This window comes from Pan troglodytes, chromosome 12 (assembly GCF_028858775.2).
Source record: "Pan troglodytes isolate AG18354 chromosome 12, NHGRI_mPanTro3-v2.0_pri, whole genome shotgun sequence".
In the NCBI taxonomy this organism is placed as follows: Eukaryota; Metazoa; Chordata; class Mammalia; order Primates; family Hominidae; genus Pan; species Pan troglodytes.
The window spans coordinates 25,893,604-25,918,136 of NC_072410.2; the positions used below are offsets into that span (position 1 = coordinate 25,893,604).

A 24,533-nucleotide genomic window follows, 5' to 3' on the forward strand; every position below is an offset into this window, starting at 1 on the left:
AACTGCATCAACTAACGAGCAAAATAACCAGCTAACATCATAATGACAGGATGAAATTCACACATAACAATATTAACTTTAAATGTAAATGGACTAAATGCTCCAATTAAAAGACACAGACTGGAAAATTGGATAAAGAGTCAAGACCCATCAGTGTGCTGTATTCAGGAAACCCATCTCACGTGCAGAGACACACATAGGCTCAAAATAAAAGGATGGAGGAAGATCTACCAAGCAAATGGAAAACAAAAAAAGGCAGGGGTTGCAATCCTAGTCTCTGATAAAACAGACTTTAAACCAACAAAGATCAAAAGAGACAAAGAAGGCCATTACATAATGGTAAAGAGATCAATTCAACAAGAAGAGCTAACTATCCTAAATATATATGCACCCAATACAGGAGCACCCAGATTCATAAAGCAAGTCCTGAGTGACCTACAAAGAGACTTAGACTCCCACACAATAATAATGGGAGACTTTAACATCCCACTGTCAACATTGGACAGATCAATGAGACAGAAAGTTAATAAGGAGACCCAGGAATTGAACTCAGCTCGGCACCAAGTGGACCTAATAGACATCTACAGAACTCTCCACCCCAAATCAACAGAATATACATTTTTTCAGCACCACACCACACCTATTCCAAAATTGACCACATACTTGGAAGTAAAGCTCTCCTCAGCAAATGTAAAAGAACAGAAATTATAACAAACTATCTCTCAGACCACAGTGCAATCAAACTAGAATTCAGGATTAAGAATCTCACTCAAAACCGCTCAACTACATGGAAACTGAACAACCTGCTCCTGAATGACTACTGGGTACATAACGAAATGAAGGCAGAAATAAAGATGTTCTTTGAAACCAATGAGAACAAAGACACAACATACCAGAATCTCTGGGACACATTCAAAGCAGTGTGTAGAGGGAAATTTATAGCACTAAATGCCCACAAGAGAAAGCAGGAAAGATCCAAAATTGACACCCTAACGTCACAATTAAAAGAACTAGAAAAGCAAGAGCAAACACATTCAAAAGCTAGCAGAAGGCAAGAAATAACTAAAATCAGAGAAGAACTGAAGGAAATAGAGACACAAAAACCCCTTCAAAAAATTAATGAAACCAGGAGCTGGTTTTTTGAAAGAATCAACAAAATTGAGAGACCACTAGCAAGACTAATAAAGAAAAAAAGAGAGAAGATTCAAATAGATGCAATACAAAATGATAAAGGGGATATCACCACCAATCCCACAGAAATACAAACTACCATCAGAGAATACTACAAACACCTCTACGCAAATAAACTAGAAAATCTAGAAGAGTACCAACAAAAAAGAGTCCAGGACCAGATGGATTCACAGCCAAATTCTACCAGAGGTACAAGGAGGAACTGGTACTATTTCTTCTGAAACTATTCCAATCAATAGAAAACGAGGGAATCCTCCCTAACTCATTTTATGAAGCCAGTATCATTCTGATACCAAAGCCAGGCAGAGACACAACAAAAAAAGAGAATTTTAGACCAATATCCTTGATGAACATTGATGCAAAAATCCTCAGTAAAATACTGGCAAAACGAATCCAGCAGCACATCAAAAAGCTTATCCACCATGATCAAGTGGGCTTCATCCCTGGGATGCAAGGCTGGTTCAATATATGCAAATCAATAAATGTAATCCAGCATATGAACAGAGCCAAAGACAAAAACCCCATGATTATCTCAATAGATGCAGAAAAAGCCTTTGACAAAATTCAACAACCCTTCATGCTAAAAACTCTCAATAAATTAGGTATTGATGGGACATATTTCAAAATAATAAGAGCTATCTATGACAAACCCACAGCCAATATCATACTGAACGGGCAAAAACTGGAAGCATTCCCTTTGAAAACTGGCACAAGACAGGGATGCCCTTTCTCACCACTCCTATTCAACATAGTGTTGGAAGTTCTGGCCAGGGCAATTAGGCAGGAGAAGGAAATAAAGGGTATTCAATTAGGAAAAGAGGAAGTCAATTTGTCCCTGTTTGCAGATGACACGATTGTATATCTAAGTTGCTATTTTATCCAATAGCTCCTTGAAAAACAAAGCCAATGTATGCATATTCATGTTTATCTCATTTGAATAACCAATGTCAACAAAACATATACCTCTGGTGCCCAGTGGTAACAAAGAGGAGCAATGAGTCACTGTGGTTTATCCCAATTCTATCACTCTTTCCTGCTTCCAGTAGTTGCTGGAGCAGCCAAAAATCAAATCATCCCTTATGCAAATATTCTAAATGCATCTGAAGTGAGTTCACTTAATCTAAGAGTTATAATTTAAAAAATCATTTTATTTATACTCATGAAGACTCCTGATGTTTTTACATTTCCTGGATTCAGCAGTTCTACCTTCTCACTGTCTCTTCATCCACTTTTGCAAAAACATACACATCAATGAAATAATGTGTAATCAGATTCCTATGAAAATAAACTAAACAAAGTTTCTAAATCACTAGAGACTTCTTTTCTTATAAATAACCAACCAATATGACATAATACATATATATACATATGTCATGATTGTCATGATTATTGGCAGTTATCTGTTTAGTACTCTAAAAATACATTCTTTGATTCCTTTTTTTTTTTAATCTATTTTCACATGATATACCATCGGGGTCTCTCAGGTTCTTTTACAAAATAACTACCTCAGCAAACACAGCTTTCAAAAAAAAACCAAAAAACAAAAATCTGATGTGAACAAAGCATGTATCATTGATGTGCAAAACTTCTAGGGAGAAGAAATGAGACCCTGTGGGTTACCCTCATCCTTCTAACTTCTGCTTCTGCTTTCCATTAAGCGACTTCCCACAAGTCTCCTCATCAGAAACCTCCAAATTACCTCACTAGCTGCTTTCTTTGTTTACACCTGCCCAATTTGACATACACTGTTTTTTGTTCATAAATCTAATATCCATATTGGTGGACTTGATTCTTTGACCTCCACATTCGTTTCTTCATTATTTTCACCACCACTGTATGTGACATCTGTACAATCCCATTCTGACACATGTGAAGATAAGGTTTTGCTTTATTAAAATGTTAAATGTGTCTGACACTTGACTAATGTGTACAAATTCCTTCTTCACAAAAGCAGCCCCATGGCCTCCTCTCTCCCATAGACACTCTTTCACAGCTGTTCTTCACTCACATCGGTTTGAGTATCTATCATCTCTCATTTTGTCTCTATGCTTTCACCTCATATTATGAGTTATTATCATAGGCTCAGCAGCCTATCATACCTGTTTTCCTCTCCAGCAGACAGTACTGAGCAATAAACTAGAATTTTCCAGGATATGAACACTTTTATGTACACAACACTTTGTGGAGCTATTTTATGTTTAACTACCCATAACACCACTATGTCTATGCTTTCCAGAGAAACAAGCTCTGAAATTTTATTCAATATAACCTATTTAGAAACTTCTTTAACTACAATGACAGTCTCTCCTTGATGCACCAAAATCTTCAGAAATAACTTGTGAAGACTTGAAAACATGTCAGTAATTGACATGAAAAATGAAGCACTGACATAATTTTTTGCAGGTATAAAAAAGACAAGCTGAGATCCTTACTAGATCCAAGAAGAGCAAAGTACATTAGACAGGAAATAAATATGGAACAGAAACATTTTCATTTGTAATGAAAATTCCTCTACAGTTTTCAGAAGAGAAAAAAATACACACACATACACACACACATTCACACACAAAAACCAGAGCAATATGGCTTTACAGGGTGTTTCTTCATCAAAGTCCTATTTGCCATTTGACATCTGGGAACACTCTATAGGGATCAACAAACGGGTTCTAAATTGTGATCTGAGTAGTTTAGAGTTTAACATTCATGAAGGGGAGCCAAGAGGACAAGTAACACTTTGACCATTGGCCATTTCCTCTCCTTACTGTTAGTCTCTGAAAAGCACACACTGGATTTTCTCAGAGTCAGGACATGTCAAAAAGACATGCTTTAAGGGGGAAACAGGTGCAATCAACACAGCCATGGGAGAGATACAGCTATGCTTGCTAGGATTTCCAATACTTCTGTTTCATTTCTAATATAGTACAAATCAATAAAAGCAACCACGTAAGCATATCCATGTTGGTATGTCATCATATTTAAGTCCATATGGTATCGGCATGAAGAGAGCATAATATGCTGTAGTCATCACATGGCATATCATGAGATCATACAATAAATCAAGAAATACCTCACTGGGTCAATGTGGATAGATCTGAAATATATATCACTGATTTTACAAAGACCAAGTTGCATTCATTAAGTGCACTGCCTGAACTTTTCTACAAGTTTTTAATACACAAAATCAAGTCCTACATGTTATCTATGAAGGTGCACATATGTTGTAAGAGGTTTTTAATGTGCATTTGGGTGATTTCTTTTTTTTTTAAATTAATTCAAGCTCTTGATTACATGTCAGCAGTAAGCTTCAGTATTATAGAAAACCCAAAACCGTAACGGCTCAGAATCACCGTCTTAAAAGGCTGTGTCTACCAAAGAGTCAGGAAAGCATGACCACTTACTTTCTTCATTTTTGAAACTCAGAGGTACCTCATGCACACTCCCAAATAAAACTGCACAAGTTCCTTAGTTTAATTAGATCCCATTTGTCAATTTTGGCTTTTGTTGCCATTGCTTTTGGTGTTTTAGTCATGAAGTCTTTGCCTAACGGTATTTTGCCTAACGGTATTTAGTCCTGAACGGTATTACCTAGATGTTCTTCTAGGGTTATTATGGTTTCAGGTCTTACTTAAACGTTTAAGTCTTTAATTTATCTTGAGTTAATTTTTGTATAAGGTGTAAGGAAGGGGTCCAGTTTCAGTTTCCTGCATAAGGCTAGCCAGTTTTCCCAACATCATTTATTAAATAGGTAATCTTTTCCCCATTGATTGCTTTTTGTCAGGTTTGTCAAAGATCATATGGTTGTAGATGTATGGTGTTACTTCTGAGTCCTCTGTTCTATTCCATTGGTCTATATCGCTGTTTTGGTAGCTGTACCATGCTGTTTTCATTACTATAGCCTTGTAGTGTAGTTTGAAGTCAGGTAGCGTGATGCCTCCAGCTCTGTTCTTTTTGCTTACAATTGTCTCGGCTATATGGGCCCTTTTTTGTTCCATATGAAATTTCCAGTAGTTTTTTCTAATTCTGTGAAGAAAGTCAATGGTAGTCTATAGCATTGAACCTATAAATTACTTTGGGCAGTATGGCCATTTTCATGATATTGATTCTTCCTATCCATGAGCATGGAATGTTCTTCCATTTGTTTGTGTCCTCTCTTATATCCTTGAGCAGTGGTTTGTAGTTCTCCTTGAAGAGGTCTTTCTCATCCCTTGTGAGTTGTATTCCTAGGTATTTTATTCTCTTTGTAGCAATTGTGAATGGGCGTTCACTCATGATTTTGCTGTTTGTCTTTTATCAGTGTATAGGAATGCTTGTGATTTTTGCACACTGATTTTGTATCCTGAGACTTTGCTGATGTTGCTTATCAGCTGAAGGAGATTTGGGGCTGAGAAAATTTGGTTTCCTAAATATACAATCATGTTATCTGCAGAGACAATTTGACTTCCTTTCTTCCTATTTGAATACCCTTTATTTTTTCCTCTTGTCTGATTGCCCTGGCCAGAACTTCCAATACTATGATCAGAGTGAACAGGCAACCTACAGAACAGGAGAAAATGTTCGCAATCTCTCCATCTGACAAAAGGCTAATATCCAGAATCTAAAAGGAACTTAAACAAATTTATGAGAAAAGAACAAACAACCTCATCAAAAAGTGGGTGAAGGATATGCTCAAAAGAAGACATTTATTCAGCCAGTAAACACATGAAAAAAAGGCTCATGATCACTGATCATTAGAGAAATGCAAATCAAAACCACAATGAGATACCATCTCATGCCAGTTAGAATGGTGATCATTAAAAACTCAGGAAACAACAGATGCTGGAGAGGATGTGGAGAAATAGGAACACTTTTATATTGTTGGTGGGAGTGTCAATTATTTCAACCACTGTGGAAGACAGTGTGGTGATTCCTCAAGGATCTAGAACAAGAAATACCATTTGACCCAGCAATCCCATTACTGAATACATACCCCAAAGATTAAAAATCATTCTACTATAAAGACACATGCACATGTATGTCTATTGCAGCACTATTCACAATAGCAAAGACTTGGAACCAACCCGAATGCCCATCAGTGATAGACTGGATAAAGAAAATGTGGCATATACACATCATGGAATACTATGCAGCCATAAAAAAGGATGAGTTCATGTCCTTTGCAAAGACATGGATGAAGCCTGAAACCATTATTCTCAGCAAACTAACACAGGAAACGAAAACCAAACGCCACATTTTCTCACTCATAAGTGGGAGTTGAACAATGAGAACACATGGACACAGGGAGGGGAACATCACACACCGGGGCCTGTCAGGGAGATGGGGTCCTAGGGGAGGGACAGTATTAGTAGAAATACCTAATGTAGCTGATGGGTTGATGGGTACAGTAAACCACCATGGCACATGTATGCCTATGTAAAAAACCTGCATGTTCTTCACATGTATCCCAGAACTTAAGGTATAATACAAAGCAAACAAACCAACATTAATTCAGGTTGCTGGTTACCTGTAGGCAATGAATTGTAGTAGTATCAAAGACTCTAAGGCTAAAACAGCTCAGAATCATTGCTTTAAAACCCTGTATCTACCAAAGAGTCACCAAAAAATGATTAATGACTTTATTCATTTTCCAGAATCAGAGGTATCACACACACCCAAACTCACAAACAAAAGCGCACACACACATACACATGCAGAAATTCAAGCTGGTAATCAGAGCATGTGATTGGGTGAAGACTCGAAGGTTCTCAGTGTGACAACACTGACATAAAGAAGATGAAGTTCTAACACAATTGTAATGTCAGCTCGTATAGCTTTTCTCTAGGTAAAGGACAGTATTGCAACCAGAAATTGAAGCACTGAAAAATATTTATAGTTTCAAAATTCATCTCCTTGAACCCCTAACATGCATACAAATTCCACATTGGGATCTTTATCACAACCTAAAAAGGAAAAGCATCTGAGCTAGAGCTCACATTTTTAAAATTTCTTTTCCTTGTTCTTCTAAATATCATTTTATAAGCATGACACTAACAACAGCATCAGCATCATTTAGATCAAATCCTTCTATCTTATTGCGGTAAAAGAAGTAAGAATCAGAAGGCTATGAACATTTCCAGTATATTCATGTCCTTCTTTCCAGATGAAATTTGTATTGGCAAATTTACCTTTTCCTGGAGGTGGTGAATCCTTCCTTCTCATGGCTGCTTTTGAACTGGGATCTGCCTCTTTCAGAGTAAGCTGAATGGGTTTTACAACATAATGATTAATATATCATGTATATATCACAAAGCATTTTGTTAATTAAAAATGAAAATATATTTGTTTACCGTGGATAAAGGAGGTCGCTCAGAAGATTCTACAAAGCAAAAGGGACACATAATTAAGTTTTCATAAAACATGTAGTCCAGATTTCAAGAGAGAGATTAGGTTTCACATGACTACAACTAACACAGGAAAGTACTTCTACCAATGTGATCCTCTTAACTGAAGCCAAAAAATGTGATGTCAAAAGAAAGGACCAAATAGGACCCCAGAAGGATAAATGTCAAAGCCCATGGTAGAATACTATGGTGTACCCTGAAGAAAATCACCCAAGAACCATTTATACTATAATACTACAATAGTTCTCCTGTTCTTCATTTTGTCCTCTAACTTAAAAACTATCAATTTCATTAAAATCTATCATTCACTTCTGCTTGCAGGATGTATTCTCAGTTCATTAGTTCAGATATCTACATACAGAAGCATAGTTAACAAAAATACTCATGTTGTCCACAGTCATGCACGCTTCTGGTGTTTTTCCATTTCCTGGATTCTCAACTTTAGCCCTCCTGCCATCTCTTCATTCACTTATGCAAAAAATGTATACATTACACTCCAAATACCTAATGTGTAATTAGATTCCCATAAGACAAATCTAACCAAAATATTTGAAACATCAGAGGCTTTTTTCATGTTAATCACCTTTTATATATCAAAATATTTGCCATGATTATCGACAGTTACATTTTAACAAACCCGCACATTGTGCACATGTACCCTAAAACTTAAAGTATAATAATAATAAAATAAATAAATAATACTTAAGAAATATATTTCTTGATTGTTTTGCTTCCACAGTCAGTTTGACATGCAGTGCATCACATTTTGCTAACATGAAGCACCTGTCCTATTGTTGCTGTGTGACCCCTACAGAGAGAAGAATTGAGTCCCTGTGGTTTACTCTCATTCTTCCACCTCTGCTTCCATTAATCTCTGAAGCAACAATAATCCAATATTCTGTTTGAGTGCGAATATACCAGGTCCACATAAAGTCAGTGTTCTCAGGTTTCCTCATCAGAAACCCCCAAACACCTAGCCAGCTGCTATCTTTATTTACACCATCCCACCCCACTTGTACTCTTTTTTGTTGATAGATCTAATCTCACTATCTGGTCTTCACTCTTTGCCTTCCACATTTTGTTCTTCATTATTCTCACCACCCCTGTGATCAAACCAGTAAAATCTCATTTTTATAAATATGAAGATATGGTTTTCCTTTATTAGAATATAAAAGTTACAGAAAATGGACTAACTTGTACAAATTCCTTCTTCACAACAGCAGCCCCATGTCCTCCTCTCTCCCATAGACACAGTTTCATAGTTTCTATTCACTCACATCAGTTTCATCGAGTATCAACTCTCATTTTATCTTTACGGCTTTATTTTACACTGAGGGTTATTATCAAAGACTCAGCAAACTATGTTACATATTTTCTTCTACACAAGAGATTACTGAGCAGTAAATAAGAATTTCTTTGGATATAAACACTTTTATGTACACAAACTTTTTGTGAAGCTAATTTATGGTTAAATACACATTACACCATTATGTGTTATGTGTTCCAGATAAACAGACTCTAAAATTTTATTAAACATATTTAATTTTAAAACTTCTGCAATTACAATGACATAGTCTCTGCTCAATGCAGCAACATCTTCAGAAATCACTTGTGAAGACTTGGGAAAATATCAGTCATTTACGTGAAAAATGAGAGCATTAAGTGACAACACTGCTTGCTGGTATAAACAAGACAAGGCTAGATCCTTACCAGATTCAAAGAGATCAGAGTGCCATGGACAGAAACAAATATATAAAACAGAAAGATTTTCATTTCTACCAAAAATTCGTGTATTTAAAGTTTTCAGAAAAGCACAAAATACAGGAAAACATAGCGGTGAGGCATTATAGAGCATTTCTTCATCTGGAGACTATCATTTGACATCTGGAAACCCTTTATAGGGCCCAACAAAGGGGTTCTAAACTGTGATTTGATCATTCCTGGAGTTCAACATCTATGTAAGGAAGCCAAGGTACCAAATGATACTTTGGCCATTTCTTCTTTCCAATGTCATTCTCTGAAAAGCATACACTGGAGTTTTTCAGCTATGGCAGTGTATACAGCTATACTCGGGGTATCTGAAATACTTCTATTTAATTTCTTTATAGTACAAATCAATAAAGGCAACCACATAAGCAAATCTATGTTGGTATGCCATCATATTTATGTTCATTTTCTATCAGCATGAAGAGATTTTAATTAATTGTGGTGCAGTCATAAAACAAATCAAATATGTGGTGCAGTCATAAAACAAATCAAAGATGACCAAACTGTGTCAACCTGGACAGATCTGAAATATATTCCACTGATTACAAAAGCCGAGTTGCAGCTATTATGTACACTGTGTGAAATCGTATAGAAGACTTGATACTTGGAAACAGATTCCACATATTACCTATGAAAGTGCAAGTATCTTGTAAAGTATTTTTAATGTGCATTGCAGTGACTTAAAAGTAAAAAACGTTAATTCAGGCTGTTGGTTACCTGTAGGCAATAAATAGTAGTAGAAGAAAATATTCTAAGGCCAAAACAGCTCAGAATCATTGTTTTAAAACACTGTATCTACCAAAGAGTTACAAAAGAATGATTAATCATTTTATTCATTTTTAATCAGAGATACACACACACATACACATGCAGAAACTCAATCCGGTAATCAGAAGATGTGATTAAGATTCTCAATGTAACAACGCTGACATAAAGGCGTCGAAGTTCTAAAACAATTGTAATGTCAGCAGGTATAGCTTTTCTCTAGATGAAGAAGAGAGAAGAGTATTGCAATCAATTTTGAAGCACTGAAAATATTTAGTGTCAAAATACACCTCCTCAAATCCCTAACATGCACAGGAATTCAAAACTGGGATCTTTAGATGATGACAACTTTAAAGGAAAAGCATTTGGGCTAGAGCTCACAGTGTAAAATGTCCGCCTTATGCCTTAAAAATCATTTTATAAACAAAGATATTAACAAGAACATCAGCATATTTACATCAAATCCTTCCATCTCATTTGGATAAAAAGTGGGAATCAAAAAACTATGAGCATTTTCAATATTTTCATCTACATTTTCTAGAACGAAATTTGTAGTGGCAAATTTACCTTCACTGGAAGTTAGTGAATCCGTACTTCCTAAGAATCTAGTTGAAATGTGATCTCTGTCTTTCACCGTATGCTGAATGGGTTTGACAACATAATGATTAACATATCATGTATATATCACAGAGCATTTTGTTAATAATTAAAGAAAATATGTTTACCGTGAATAAAGGCGGTTGCTCAGGAGACACTACAAAGCAAAAGGAACACATAATTGACTACAGGTAAATATGACACAGCCTACCATCAATCATGCAGTGTTTGTATCCAGCTGAAATCTTCGTGCTTGCCCTTGAAATTGTTACCCATTAGGCTTTGGGTTGCTTTGCTCTTGTTTTGGTTAGCACACAAACACGACAGGAATATACACATGAAAAATCACAATATAGATTCTATAAAACATGCAGTCCAGATTGCAAGGGTGAGATTAGGTTTCACATGACTACAAGTAACATAGAAAAGTATTTCTACCAATGTGAATCTGCTGGATGAAGCCAAAAAAGATGATGTCAAATGAGAGAACCAAAGCGGACCCCAGAAGAATAAATGTTAGAAACTATGAAGTTGCAATGAGAGTGCATGAAAATGTATCATTCGCGGCCGGGCGCGGTGGCTCACGCCTGTAATCCCAGCACTTTGGGAGGCCGAGGTGGGCAGATCACGAAGTCAGGAGATGGAGACCATCCTGGCTAACACGGTGAAACCCCGTCTCTACTAAAAATGTGTAAAATTAGCCGGGTGTGGTGGCGGGCGCCTGTAGTACCAGCTACTCAGGAGGCTGAGGCAGGAGAATGGCGTGAACCCGGGAGGCGGAGTTCGCAGTGAGCCGAGATCCCGCCACTGCACTCAAGCCTGGGTGACAGAGTGAGACTCCGTCTCAAAAAGAAAAGAAAAGAAAAGAAAATGTATCATTCGCTTCTGCTGGCAGGAAGTGCTCTCAATCATTAGTTTAGATATCTACTTGGAGAAAAATCGTTTCTAAAAATACTCATGTCATCCACAGTCATGAAGACTTCTGATATTTTCAACTTCTGGATTCTCAACTTTAGTTCTCTTGCCATCTTTTCATTCACTTATGCAAAAAAAAAGTATGCATTACACATCAAATAACTAATGAGTACTCAGATTTTCATTTACAAAATGTAACCAAAAATCTCTGAATCACCATTGACTTTTTTTTCATAACAATCAACTTTCTTTTTTTTATTTTTGACATGGAGTCTTGCTCTGTTGCCTAGGCTGGAGTGCAGTGGCACAATCTCGGCTCACAGCAACCTCCGCCGCCCGGGTTCAAGTGATTCTCCTGCCTCAGGCTCCCTAGTAGCTGGGACTACAGGCACATGCCACCACGCCTGGCTAACTTTTTGTATTTTTAGTAGAGATGGGGTTTCACCATGTTAGCCAGGATGGTCTCCACCTCCTGACCTCGTGATCCTCCCACCTCAGCCTCCCAAAGCGCTGGGATTACAGCCGTGAGCCACCGCGCCCGGCTTAATCAACTTTTACCTATCAAAATATTTGCCATGATTATTGACAGTTACACTTTTAGTACTCAAGAAATAAATTTCTTGTTTGTTTTTTTCTAAAGTCAGTTTGATATGCTATAGCATAGCAGCCTCTGAGGTACATTTATACAATGGCTATTTCATCAAAAACAGCACTGTTTTTAAAGAAAACTGCCAATGTTTTGATATCCAAGTGCATCCCAGTTCACTAACAAACATGAATGAAGAACATATCATTGATGTGTAACCCCTATAGAGAGAGGAAATGAGTTCCTGTGGTTTCCTGTCGTTTTTCTACCCTCTGCTTCCAGTAAGCTCCAAAGCAGCAATAATTTAATCTTCTCTTTGAGTGGGAATATACTGAGTCTACATAAAGTGAGTTCCCTCAAGTTTCCTCATCAGAAACCTCCAAATTACCTAGCCAGCTGCTTTCTTAATTTACACCATCCCACCTCACATTTTTTTGTAAATATACTAATGTCCATTTCTCAACAATGAACATTATATTTTGATCTACAAGTTTAAGTGTTCACCAAAGTTTTAAGAAAAAGTATGTTTAAATTAAATTATATTTACTATTAAAAATTAATAAATTATATTTATAATTTAATTAAAATTAGGCTTATAATTTAATGTAATTTAATGATTAATTTAATTTTAAATTTATTTTAAATTATATTTAAATTAGTTATATTTATTTTCAAAAATTATATTAAAGCATAGAAAATTATTCAGCTATATTCACTACCTCACCACCTTTGTTTCTTTGTACACAAAAAATAACATTATCATTATTTGATTGCTCTCATGGAGCACTTTTTATAATACCAATACCATTTGCTTTTTGTCCAGTTGCTGGTAGTGCTTTTCCTTCCTATTAAAAAAAAAAAAGAAATCTTCAGAAAATGTTATATTTACTACTCAATCAGTCAGTAATTCAAGAAACATTTTCTGTGTCTATAAATTCATAAGGTCTATACTGGAAAATCTGATAATATGAATAAAATACTAATTTTATTTATTTATCAAGTGAAAAAAGAAACTTATAAAAACAAAAGCAGAAAGACACAATTCATTATTTCTACAATTCAAGTCAATAAAATACACTGACAGCACAAAGGCAATCACACTTATTTCTACTTGGGAAGCTTCTGAGACACTGCAAATTTAGGGTCCTATTTTTAAAATAGACAAGTGAAGACTAAGAATGTGAAGTGTTTCTAGTGAGGGCAGCATGTGCAAAAAAATGAAACAGCATAGCCAATAAGAACTACCACAATAACGTGGTAAAACTTGGGCACAGACAGAGAAAGTGGAGTGGAGAGATAAAATGGGAGAAACAGGCCAAACCGCAAAATAAGTGTTATGCTAGAATGTAAATGTTTCTTTCGCGTAATGAGGGTCCAGCCATAAGCAGATGAGTTAGATCAAAGTAAACATGTTTAAGAAAGGTCACCCTGAAAGACATATATAGACAGATAAACATGGGGGGAAGAAAGAAACAAAAACGAACATTCCAAAAGTATAGGGCAGACAGTGTATTACAGTAATAAGATATGAGAAATGGTTAAAGGTATTTTAAAGGTAGAAAATACAAAATTTGGTGAGTCACTGGATTGGCAATGTGAGGGAAACCTGGAGTGCAGTTTTTCTGCTTCAATGTTTCATTGCTACTTTCTTGGTGTTATTTACTAAAATTGGGAAGCCAGATGACAGAGTAGATTACAAAGAGTCAGGAAAGAATCTGGAAGGCAGTTTGAGATCTGTCAAATTTGAGACACAAAGGGGACTTAGAAGACTGATCTGGGTAAATACATTTGGAGTAGAAATAGATGACCTTACTCAAAAAAACCATATGTTGTTGAGAAGGTCAACATTTGTAAAATATACTAAACTGGTAGGATTCGATAATTTAAACCTATGAAGAACCCTGAAGTTCTGAAAATAAAAAGAAAACAAAACATGGGATTCAAAATTTCAATTATATATTTCTATACTGGATTAAAAGATATAAAATATATTTTCTTAATGTATGCAGACATTTATTTCTGGAATATTATGGTCATCTGCACTTTTGAACTTAATGAAAACAGTTATCTAAATGAATAATTCAAGTTATCCTAAGAAAGCTCATTTTTAAAAAATCATCTTAAAAGTTTTTAACTTGTATGAATGTTTATTCTATTATAGAATTATAAGGCATTGTAAGTACTACTAAAATATAAGAGAGAAATGTAAAACCTATTTTAAAGTTCATATGGTTTTCTGATTCTCCTGTAAATGATATACTAATAGCTCTAATTGCCTACTTATGCCATAAAGATAATAGTTAAAAATCAGAGAAAGGATCAAGTAAAATAATCATGTCACCATGCAAGCTGAAGATTTACATGTCTTCAAATACACTATGCCTGTCAGTCAGGACCCAATACTCACATGAAGAAAGAAGAAATTTATTTGAAACATCAAGTCAAAAGGATTCCTGAGTTTTAGAGCTGAATAAATTTATGTGCAAGGTATAACAACTATAAATACTAAAGTTAATAATGCTTCCAGAGAATAACACAAAATGTCCCAACTGTAGGAGATAGTTTCAAAAGTAAAAAGTAATATTCCAGAGATAATTCTGTGTACTTTGTTGGCAATATTTCTTTCCTTACGATTCTATAAAAATAGGTACTTTGTTTAGAAAACAATCATGAGTGTTGACTGCATTCATCACATGTATGTTCTTAAGTACAGATGTTATCAGCACAAGGTAAGTCAGACTCGCTCCAGAAATAAGTAATAATTTATTTCTTTAAGAGGGTTCCAGGTTAAAAATATATTTTTTCTCATTCAATGAATATAAATTAGAAACCTCCTATAAAATTAACCAGAAATGGCTAGGCGTGGTGGCTCACGCCTGTAATCCCAGCACTTTGGGAGGCCGAGGCAGGCAGATCACGAGGTCAGGAGATCGAGACCAACCTGGCTAACACAGTGAAACCCCGTCTCTACTAAAAATATTTAAAAAATTAGCCGGGCGTGATGGCGGGCACCTATAGCCCCAGCTACTCGCGAGGCTGAGGCAGGAGAATGGCGTGAACCCGGGAGGTGGAGCTTACAGTGAGCCGAGATCGCCCACTGCCCTCCAGCCTGGGCGACAGAGCGAGACTCCATCTCAAAAAAAAAAAAATTAACCAGAAATTTTCATTTTTATTAATTTATGTATTAATTAATTTATTATTTTTTATTATTTAATTACTTATTTATTTTCCCTCTTATTATCAAAAAAGGCTAAAACAGCTCCAAGATTATGGAAAAGTGAAATAAATTAGTTAAGCAACTTAGGAATATACCAAATATTACTTTAAAAAATTTTTAACAAGAGTCAAAAATTAATGATTCATTCAAAATCTGATATAGCCTAAAACACATTTTACTTTGCATTATCTATGAACACAGCATTCACTAGATAAAATATAAGACATCACTTTACTGAAATTTAAAAAAGTGAGGATGAAATTTTCTTTCCATTTAGAATTTTTAAGTTAATAAATAGATGCATATATTTTCAGTGTACGTGTGATGATTTGATCCATCTATATAATCTAATGAGGGTAACAGAGATACACATTACCTTAAATATGTATGTTTTATTTAAACTAGAAATATTCAAGTTATTCTCTCCTGGCTATTTTTAAATGTAAAACAGAATGTTAAATATAGTCACCCATAAATTTTCTTCCAATCCTTTATTAAAATCACCCGTAAGTCACTCAGAAGAATCTGAGAATTTTTCAATTACTTGGCTTTCTTTTCTTAATCTATATTTAAAATAATTCTATAATATGATATGGAGACATTCTACTGTCATTTAAATTCACCGTTTTTGAGGTGTTTTATACTAATCTTTGTCATCTTGACACTCTTATTCAACTCTGTATTCTTACTTCTTTCCCCTCCTCACCTTTGTATTTGTGGAGCTGTTCTTTCAGGTTGCTTTCTACTTCTTTCCTTCTCTAATGGCAAACCTAAGAATCATTTACTCCCATGACCTTTTAGGAATCCTAGTCCCATGCATACATTTCCCTTGTTGTCACACTTCTTTTCTATTATTACCTTGAGAACTTCCATTCCTTTATAGGATCCTTGTCATCGTTATAAAGACAGAGAGATGGCAAGTGAATAAAGCATGGGAAAAATATTTTCCAAATAAAACAATTTACCATTGTAAAACTAAAGATCATTAACAGTTAAGAGTGAGTTGGTGAACAGGACTGGACTCTGATTATTCTATGTTGGCTTTTAACCACATCTTCATTTACCTTATCAACATTTTGGTCTTCAAACACGTTTCCATTTTCTGTTTTGTCAATGCCACATGCAGTATCTACTACAGTAAAAACAAAGTCAAGAGTAGATGAAATGCATGTAATTAAGAATCAAGAAATAAGAACCAGGTGTGGGGGCTCACAGCTTTAATCCCAGCAGTTTGGGGGGCCAATGCAGGCAGATCATATGAGGTCAGGTGTTCAAGACCAGCCTGGCCAACATGATGAAACTCCATCTCTACCAAAAATACAAAAATAGCCAGGTGTGGTGGTGCACACCTGTAATCCCAGCTACTCAGGAGGCTGAGGCAGGAGAATCACTTGAACCCAGGAGGTGGAAGTTGCAGTGAGCCAAGATCATGCCACTGCACTCCAGCCTGGGCAACAGTGAGTAACACTCTGTCTACAAAAAATAACAAAGAAAAAAAAAGAATCAGTAGATAATATAATAGTCAGGTTTCAAATAGCTTACCATTTTCTGCAGATTGTTGAGAAATAGTCCTTCTGTTCGTAAAGTATGGTTCTGAAATATTCTAGAAGACACAATAGGTTTAAGAATAACATGCAGCAAGTTAAAATAATGATAATTGCCACCATTACTACATGATCTAACACAAAAAGGATGGACTTTGAAGTCACTCATATGTAGATTCAAACCTCAAGTCTGCCATTTACTTATCTACATATTCACATGGGATGATGATTATGATTGGTGATACAGATATTCTCAAAATGTTACTCCTTTCAACCCATGTTGATTATTATACAAATACTATGATATCCATTAGTTTCTTTTATTAACCACAACAAACTGGGACAAAAATTTACTCATCTGTAATTTAGAGTATAACTGAACAAAACTAATAATAAAAAGTCAATTAATCACTTTATTTTTCAAAAAACTTAGGCATGATATATATTTGTGTGAATTACTTTCTGTGGGAAAAAATGTGAGAATGTAGTTTTTAGTAGTACTATCTTTAAATGGGCTAGCATCGGAAACAGTATAAGTTGCTTCTATTCTGTGTGTCAAAAGCTAAAAACAAATTATTGTATAACTTCCGCTCCTTCCAAAAAAGACAGAACAAAGCAACAATCCACCTTATGGAGCAATGATTCATGAATGAAGGCCACACATAGTTACTAAATAGAAAGCTGTAACTAAGTATCCTGACAACAGAAACAGAGGTGAAATGAAAGAATAGATAATAAAGACATGCGGTCTGCAAGGAAAATGTTAGACTGAGGTAAGTTATTTTTAAACAAAGGGGAAGGAGGGAGAAACAAACAAAAAAAGAGACATGACCAGTCAATCAAATATGAGCTTAAAAGAAAAGCTTGTGTTCATAATATATGCCTAATAATACTGGTTAGCATTTACTCGACAATTTGTTTTGTGTAAATACTTATGTAATAAAAAGTTTAATTTGTTTACTATAAAATAACACATCCCAAGAATTAACCATGATCATTCACCTGAAAGCTGAAACATTCTTACTACAAACACAGAGAGAGAGAGAGACAGAGAGAGGAAAAAAAAAACAAAAACCAATAAAATTCCAGCAACTTAACACCTGGAGAAAGAATTTTTATTCAGAATTCGAAAGAGTAATGTATGTCCTTGAACAGACACTTCTCAAAAGAAGACATTTATGCAGCCAAAAAACACATGAAAAAATGCTCACCATCACTGGCCATCAGAGAAATGCAAATCAAAACCACAATGAGATACCATCTCACACCTGTTAGAATGGCAATCATTAAAAAGTCAGGAAACAACAGGTGCTGGAGAGGATGTGGAGAAATAGGAACACTTTTACACTGTTGGTGGGACTGTAAACTAGTTCAACCATTGTGGAAGTCAGTGTGGCGATTCCTCAGGGATCTAGAACTGGAAATACCATTTGACCCAGCCATCCCATTACTGGGTATATACCCAAAGGACTATAAATCATGCTGCTATAAAGACACATGCACACGTATGTTTATTGCGGCATTATTCACGATAGCAAAGACTTGGAACCAACCCAGATGTCCAACAATGATAGACTGGATTAAGAAAATGTGGCACATATACACCATGAATACTATGCAGCCATAAAAAATGATGAGTTCATGTCCTTTGTAGGGACATGGGTAAAATTGGAAATCATCATTCTCAGTAAACTATCGCAAGAACAAAAAACCAAACACCGCATATTCTCACTCATAGGTGGGAATTGAACAATGAGATCACATGGACACAGGAAGGGGAATATCACACTCTGGGGACTGTTGTGGGGTGGGGGTAGGGGGGAGGGATAGCATTGGGAAATATACCTGATGCTAGATGACGAGTTAGTGGGTGCAGCGCACCAGCATGGCACATGTATACATATGTAACTAACCTGCACAATGTGCACATGTACCCTAAAACTTAAAGTATAATAATTTAAAAAAAGAGTAATGTATGTCCTGAAAAATATGTATTTAATAGAACATGGTTGGGGCTTTAAAAATTTAAGAAAATTTAATCTAAAATCCTAATCTAAGCTTCCAGTTGGAAGATATTAGAAAACACGCTGTATCCACCTTTCCTATTTCCTTTCCATCTTTTCCAATTTTCATTTTCTTCTATAACATATTTTCTCAGGATAACTCACCTCAACTTATAGATTCTCAACATTAGAACAAAAGATAAATTCAGAACATTCAAGACATTTAATAGATTTAATTATTAGATATCTTAGGCATATTATGTTACCTGTAACATTCCATTAAAAAAAAGCGCATTTCCCTGTTTGTTGATTCACATTAAAAACTAATAAAATGTTTCTTACATGCAAGACATTATTCTGGGTGCTTAAGATACATACAAATAGGTTTTCTAGCTTCAAGTGGCTCATAGTAATGCAGGAGTTTTACAATTATTTTTTCAATAACTAAGCACAAAAGCCTCTGAAATTTGAAATTTAGAATGAGATACAAAGACCCTGAGTGGATTTTTTTTAATTACAATGCAGAAACCATGTGAAATTAAAGTCTGATCATAGAAATATGAAGAGTCTCTGCTTATCAAACAGGTTGTTATTTTAAACAAAATGCATATTCTTCAATTAGATAAAGAGTTTAAAGTATACTCTTAATAAAAAAGACTTGGAAAACACAGTGTAAACCCTCTCTACTATAGATGTGAGAACAGAATTTAAATTTCTAACATTCCACAATTTTTTAAATTAGAGATAAGCTCTTGCTGTATTGCCAAGCTTGGTCTTAAACTCCTGGGATTAAGAAATTCTCCTGGCTTGAACTCTTGAATAGGTGGGACTACAGGCACATGATACCATGTCTAGTTAAATTTCCACAATTTGTAATATTATTTTAGCCTAAATATATAGAACCAAGAATAAAAATAAAGAAGTAGCTCTCTGCAAAAATACCGTATGATGTTAAAATAGGTGCACAAGAAATGAAAAGAAACTATATGCTATGTGTAACAGGGTGATTCCATGATTCCCATAATAAGTCATCTGATGTAACAAAGATTCATTTAAACAGAGGTATTATTAGTCATACTCATATGATATACAACTCAGAGTAAAAACACTTACTCAGATAAGCCTAGACCAAAATTTGTATCTCCTCTGTTGTGGGAAAGCGTTCCAGAACCACATTTTCCTGTCACTATGTATTTTCCAGCAATTTTTTTTTCAGATCACACCTCTCAAAGTATTTATCAACTATTTCTTATTTGCAAAGTAAAAAAAAATTAAAACTAACCCCCCCTATTTCTTTAAAATGGTTATCTCTAATAAAAGTTTTAATACTAACATAAAACAATGATAGGTAGACAATTGCTACCTATTATTTGCTAGAAGAAAATAATACAAAAAATGAGATTCAGAGTGAGAAAATTAATTTCACAAGAGAGTACTCTACCTCAGATTCCAAAGCAAACTCATCCTTTGTCACAGGCTGTGCAAAACGGTCCAGTAGGTAGAGACACCTACAGAGCAAAAAGATATGACAAAAATGAGCACGTTCATTTCTTAAAAGAAAACAAAAACTGTCAGTCTATACATGCAGGTCCCCTCCAAAAAAAATGGTAAAACAAAGTCTGAGGAAACTCAGTTATCCTTATATTAAATAATATTTCTTGGTATAATTAAGATATGGCTTCCATTTTAGAAAACATTTCAGTTACCTATTTCTGCTGCCACTTCTCCCAACCTATGAAATATCCAATGCAGACTCACCCTTAAACCCATAACAAATAGTGACAGGCATTATAATGGCACAGCCAGACAATAATTTGTCCTTATAAATTATCTACCCTAAAGACTAAACTGAAAATCCAATTGATATCTGACACAACTTTTGTTACTGAACTGCAGTAAACCTGATAACCTAAAACAAGGTAGAAAAGGCACGGTCTCTTCTCCATTATCTATTTCTGATTCAAAGACTAATCTGTGTCACTGGAAAATGGGAGTCTTAGATCTTCAGCATGTAAGCTACTTAAAGAGGGCCCATTGATTGTCTTCACCCTAGAACACTACAGGCAGCCCCCTGAAACACTGCAAATGTTTGAAAGCTGAGTGTACAAAAGTCAAAGTACAAATGTACTTTGGGAATATTCTTCACAGAAGATTAAAACATTAAAAAGTATAAAATCCAATTATTGTCATTATATAGATCCTGCCTTATTCAGGTCCACAAAAACCAGCAAGCTTAAGAACCTTCATAGACACTCAGATACCCAAGAGAGGGACTGCTGGAAAAGTCTCCCTCCTGAGTACTTAGAGCTTCATTTCATTCATCACTATCTAAATATCTTCCTTCCTATGGGCTCCCCCTTCTGGATCCCTCTTCAGCAGGGATCCATGGCAATCTCCAATCTACATCTTCAAATTTGGCTGTCCCCTGCAAATTCCATTCTTATCCACTTTCATTGGGTTCAACAGCTCATTCAATTCTCATCCTCTTCCACTGTGTTCACTAGAGCCACTCCTTCTTTCTAAAACTAAAATCACTCAATGACAGAATGATGTAAAAGAAGACTGCGTTTTGAACTAAGAAACCTGAATGCAATTCTCATTTCTCTGATTTACTGTATCCAAATAATTTTCTTTCTTTGAATTTCAGGTTCTCCACCTGAACAACCACTTGATCAGGATGTTAAGCAAGGATTCAAGTATAGAAGATATTTTGTTTAGTCTCTAGGATTTCTTAACATTCTGAAATTCTATGCACCTCTGATTTTGTCTATAGGAAAATGGGGACTATTTAGCTGCCTTAAATGAAAACTATAATAGAAGATCATAAACCCTTCGAAAAGCAGAAGAGAAAGTAAAAAGAAATCAAGAAAATATTATTAAAATGTCACAGAAGGAAAAAAAAGAATCCAGAAAATAAGAAAAAGCTTCAGCGAACTAGGCAGGGTACTCACTTAAAGAGAAAACCTAACTGGGTAGGCAGTAAGTGGAGAAATGAATTAGAAATATCCTTTTAATATATGCTAAATATAGTTAACATAACATGGACTATATTTAGATATTCTCCAAGCACAGTAAGATAATATTTTTCTAGGACTGGCCTGGTCTTGCTTATGAAAAACTTAGGGTCCTGTGGCCACAGATAACTGATAACTGCCTTTAAAATTTGATGGTTAAAAAAAAAAGTAATATGGTTACCACTGCCATTTCAAAATATTTGGACAAACTTTTGGAGTAGCCAGGCTTCTAAATAACACTCTAAAGACAGTTAATATATAACAAAATGTGACTTTCTGAATTGATCTGATGTAAATAAGTACCGTGGCCCCATTGCTGCATAGGCCTCTATCCATCTATGCTTAGGGGCAAATGAAGTGATTTGAGAGCCAGGCAGCATGATGGTCTAATGTTGGGTTGGCTACCTGTTAACTGTGGAATCATGAGCCAATATTTCAAACTCTTTAAAGCAGAGTTGCCTAATTAGTAAAAAAGCAATAACAGCACAAATAGTTTCTAAAGTTGTGTGACATGATAAATGTTAAGCATGTAATATGGTGTCTAGCACAGAGTAGAACACTAAACAGATACTAGTTTCTCTTCTCTCTATTCACTTAGTTAACATATCACTTTTAAAAATCTCTGAAATCATACCTGTCAACAGCCTCTTCAACAGGAGGAAGCGCTATTAAAGAAAAAGTAAAATGCATTTTAAATCAACAATAGAACACTATAGAATACTAAAAACATAAAAGAGCACAGTGGCTTGTTCCTATAATCCCAGCTACTCAGAAGGCTGAGGCAGAAGTATCACTTGAGAAGCCAAGGAGTTTGAGACCAGCCTGGGTAACATAGCAAGACTCTGTCCTTATAAACATAATAATAATAATCAACAAGTCCTGGTGTGGTGGGTCATGCCTGTAATCCTAGCAGTTTGGGAGGCCTAGGCAGGGGAATCACTTGAGGTCAAAAGTTTGAGACGAGCCTGGACAACATGGTGAAACTCCAAATCTACTAAAAATACAAAAATTAGCCAGGTGTGGTGGTGCACGCCTGTAATCCTAGCCACTCGGGAGGCTGAGGCAGGAGAATCACTTGAACCCAGGAGATGGAAACTGCAGTGAGCCAAGATCGCACCACTGCACTCCAGCCTGTGCTGCAGACTAGTAAGACTATGTTTCACAAAGAAAAAAAAAAAAAACAAATGAAGAATCAGTAAATACTACAATAGGCAGCCTTCAAATAACTTACCATCTTTTATAGATCGTGGAGAAATAATCTTTCTCTTTGGGATGTATAGTTTTGAAATAATCTAGAAGAAAAACACAATAGGTTTAAGAATAACATGGAGCAAGTTAAAATAAGGATAATACCCACCATTACTACATGATCTAACAGGAAAAGTATGGACGTTGAAATCACTCATATGTAGATTCAAACCTCAAGTCTGCCATTTACTTATCTACAGATTCACATGGGGTGATGGTTATGATTGGTGATACAGATATTTTCAAAATGTTACTCCTTTCAACCCATGTTGATTATTATACAAATACTATGATATCCATTAGTTTCTTTTATTAACCACAACAAACTAGGACAAAAATGTACTCATATGTGATTTAGAGTATTACTGAATAAAACTAATAATAAAAAAAGTAAATTAATCACATTATTTTTCAAAATAGGTATGCATGATGTATGTTTGTGCGAATTACTTTCTGTGGGAAAAAATGTGAGAATGTAGTTTTTAGTAGTACTATATTTAAATGGGTTGGCATCAGAAACAGCACAAGTTGCTTCTATTCAGCGTGTCAAAAGCTAAAAACAAATTATAGTATAACTTCAGCTCCTTCCAAAAAAGACAGAAAAAAGCAATCATCCACCTTATGGAGCAATGATTCATGAATGAAGGCCACACACAGCTACTAAATAGAAAGCTGTAACTAAGTATCCTGACAATAGAAACAGAAGTGAAATGAAAGAATAGACACTAAAGACATGTGGTCTGCAAGGAGAAAGTTAGACTGAGGTAAATCATTTTTAAACAAAGGGAAAGGAGGGAGCAACAAACAAAAAAAGAGACATGACCAGTCAATCAAATATGAGCTTAAAAGAAAAGCTTGTGTTCATAATATATGCCTAATAATACTGGTTAGCATTTACTCGACAATTTGTTTTGTGTAAATACTTATGTAATAAAAAGTTTCATTTGTTTACTATAAAATAACACATCCCAAGAGTTAACCATGATGATTGATCTGAAAACTGACACATTCTTACTACAGAGAGAGAGAGAGGGAAAGAAAAAAAAAAAAAAACAATAAAATTCCAGGAGAATTTTATTGTTTCTCCAGGAGAATTAACACCTGGAGAAAGAATTTTTATTCAGAATTTGAAAGAGGAATGTATGTCCCCAAAAAAAGGTATTTAATAGAACATGATTGGGGCTTTAAAAATTTAAGAAAATTTAATCTAAGATCCTAATCTAAGCTTCCAGTTGGAAGATATTAGAAAACAGGCTGTATCCACCTCTCCTATTTCCTTTTCATCTTTTCTAAATTTTATTTTCTTCTA

General features: G+C 35.2%; 1 protein-coding gene across 24 annotated transcripts in view; it reads right to left on the reverse strand.

Moving 5' to 3' along the window:
- LOC107973137 (ankyrin repeat domain-containing protein 36C) overlaps positions 1-24,533 on the reverse strand; it is a 126,639-nt gene that overhangs the window by 61,707 nt on the left and 40,399 nt on the right. For 23 of the 24 annotated variants that reach the window (XR_010149306.1, XR_008546476.2, XR_008546474.2 and 20 more), the window contains 10 exons: positions 23,208-23,268; positions 22,611-22,641; positions 20,404-20,470; positions 16,958-17,018; positions 16,480-16,547; positions 13,004-13,043; positions 10,826-10,854; positions 10,668-10,740; positions 7,515-7,543; positions 7,353-7,425 (listed from right to left, as the gene is read on the reverse strand). Coding sequence is in view for 6 of the 24 variants with exons in the window: in XM_054678646.2 (XP_054534621.1) it covers positions 7,353-7,425; positions 7,515-7,543; positions 10,668-10,740; positions 10,826-10,854; positions 13,004-13,043; positions 16,480-16,547; positions 16,958-17,018; positions 20,404-20,470; positions 22,611-22,641; positions 23,208-23,268 (532 nt within the window). In the remaining 18 variants the exon portion in view is untranslated. The remainder of the gene's footprint in view (positions 1-7,352; positions 7,426-7,514; positions 7,544-10,667; positions 10,741-10,825; positions 10,855-13,003; positions 13,044-16,479; positions 16,548-16,957; positions 17,019-20,403; positions 20,471-22,610; positions 22,642-23,207; positions 23,269-24,533) is intronic. The other variant, XR_008546475.2, reaches the window with a different exon arrangement.